Source organism: Coregonus lavaretus (genome assembly GCF_964263955.1).
Source record: "Coregonus lavaretus genome assembly, chromosome: 8".
NCBI lineage: Eukaryota > Metazoa > Chordata > Actinopteri > Salmoniformes > Salmonidae > Coregonus > Coregonus lavaretus.
Genome location: NC_139995.1, coordinates 31,678,193 through 31,680,644, shown reverse-complemented (window position 1 = coordinate 31,680,644; position 2,452 = coordinate 31,678,193). Strand labels below are relative to the sequence as shown.

Genomic DNA, 2,452 nt, shown 5'->3' with positions numbered 1-2,452 from the left:
ACATGCACATGCACAAACACACACACACATACACACACACACACACACACACACACCTATTAACTCCCTGCCACCCTCGGAGAGAGAAAAGTACTCCCACCACCCTCCACCCCCAGAACTATTTCCACTGCCTCCATGACACATGTTGTTGTCTCAGCTCTGATCATACATCATACCTCTAGCATAGTCTATACAGTCAGCTGCCAATAAAACTGATCACACTGTTACTGTTGTTTCTCCTCATTGCTGCACCCTATTTCATGAAAAATAACATGTTTGTCACACATTTGTTGTTGGAGGCTTAGGATGAGCTATATTTGAATGCAGGTGATACTAGCTAAACTGAGCTATTCCCTCTCCCTCTCTCTCCACAGAATTTCAGAGAGCTGCAGACCACTCAATCACCCTCATCAGGGTCCCGTCACAGCCAAGAGAAAGGGAGAGGGCGGGAAATGGGCTGGCGTGGCCATTGCTATGCGTGAGCGAGTTTCGCGGTGTCCATGGAGACCGAGGGCTACAGCAACCTTCTGGAGACCAGCGATGGGCAGGGGACGGGGCTTCTGGAGGGAGGGGACTCGCCGGGGGCTGAGGAGGGCTGGAGCCCCCCCTTACCCCTGGGCTTTCAGGTGTCCCTCACCAGTGTGCTGATGCTGGAGCTGGTGCTGGGCTTCAGCAGCAACCTGACCGTGCTGGTGCTCTACTGCGCCCAGTCCAACCTGGTCGACTCGGTCAGCAACATGGTCACGGTCAGCCTGCATGTGCTGGACATCATGGTGTGTGTGCTGTGTCTGCCACTGACTGTGGCGGTCATCCTGCTCCCAGCAGACGGTAGTGGCGGGGGCAGCCTGGCTACGCTGTGCTGCTTCCATGAGGCCTGCGTCACCTTCACCAGTGTGGCCACGGCCATTAACGTGCTGGTCATCAGCCTGGACCGCTACGACATCTCCGTCCGGCCGGCCACGCGGCTGTTGACCCCGCGGCGCGCTGCACTCCTCTTGGCCGCAGTCTGGGCCATGTCATTAGCCGTCTTCTTCCTGCCCTTCCTGGAGGGGGACTTCTTCTTCTCGGGGGTGGAGGTGGAGGACAGCGAGGGAGGAAGAGGAGGGGGGGAGATGAACATGGGGGATCTGACCTCTGACCCTGAGACCCCCACTGGGCTAAACCCCACTGGGCTGACCCTCACCCCCTCCACCCCCTCCTCCCCCTCTACTCCCTACTATTCCCACCACCTGCCGCCAGTGTGGCAGAACCGGACACTGCTGTGTGTAGGGGGGCAGGGCTACCACACGGGGCTGGCCATGTACTACCACCTTCTGCTGCAAGTGCCCTGCTTCTTCATCGCCGTGGTCGTCATGCTGTTCACATACTCCCGCATCCTGCAGGCCCTCAACATCCGCATCGGCACCCACATCAAGAGGGGCCCACGGGCCTCCAATAAGGACTCAGGCTGCAGGATCCGCAGGCGGAGACGAAGGAGGAAGGGGCTGAGTCTGGCCACAGAGGGGGGAGGTTCCTCCAGCCAGAACCAGCACCTCACCCACCCGCCCCTCATCCCATCCCCCACCCCCACCCCCACCTCCCCCCCACCCCTCTCCTCTATGCCCCTGGTCATCTCTGACAGCGGGGCCACGGGGGTCACTAACACCGCCACCACCACCCCCATCGCCACCACCCCAGCGACCCCTGCCCCCCAGGTCCCTACCTCCACCGACGCCATTTCCCCCCCGCCGGCGGCGGCAGACCGTCCAGGTGTCCAGGCCTCTGTTTCGGCCATCATCGCCTTGAGGCGGGCCGTGAGGCGTCACCGGGACCGGCGAGAACGCCAGCGGAGAGTCTTCAAGATGTCCCTTATCATAATCTCCACCTTCCTGGGCTGCTGGGCTCCTCTGTCCATGGTCAATGTGTTGATCCTGTGCCTGGGCCCCAGTGACAGCCTGGTACGTGTGAGGCTCTGCTTCCTGGCCATGGCCTATGGCACCACCATCTTCCACCCGCTGCTCTATGCCTTCACCAGGCAGAAGCTGCGTAAAGCGCTGAAGACCCGTGTCAAGAAGAGGGTGGTGTCCCTGCTGCAGGTGGACCCGGCACCCAGTGGGGGAACTGTTATTCATAACTCCTGGGTGGAGGGGGGAGGACAGAGGAAGGGACGCAAGCCTCGACTGGAGGGCAGTGACGCCACCAGTAACTGTCTGACAGTGGCTGTGAGAGAATGAGAGGGCGTGTGGCTGTGTGTGTGTGTGTGTGTGTGTGTATGTCTGTCTGTGTCTGTGTGTGTCTGTGTCTGTGTCTGTGTGTGTCTTAGTTACTTTAGATACATTCCAGTACAGGTAAACAACTAAAATCCACACAATCCACACATGCATGCACATTGATCAACCTGTAGAGCAAGTAAGCACACAATATCTACCTGCACACAGATCTCAGTGAGAGTCAATATCCAGTGACATTTTAT

The 2,452-nt window shown here is 58.7% G+C and overlaps 1 protein-coding gene across 1 annotated transcript; it reads left to right on the top strand.

The window, feature by feature from the left end:
- Positions 1 to 500: 500 nt before the first annotated feature.
- LOC311133641 (G-protein coupled receptor 22-like) lies at positions 501 to 2,213 on the top strand (the record flags this gene model as incomplete). Its single annotated transcript, XM_084167167.1, has 1 exon — positions 501 to 2,213. One exon carries the CDS (start codon positions 501 to 503, stop codon positions 2,211 to 2,213), a length of 1,713 nt encoding a protein of 570 aa, XP_084023293.1.
- Positions 2,214 to 2,452: the final 239 nt, after the last annotated feature.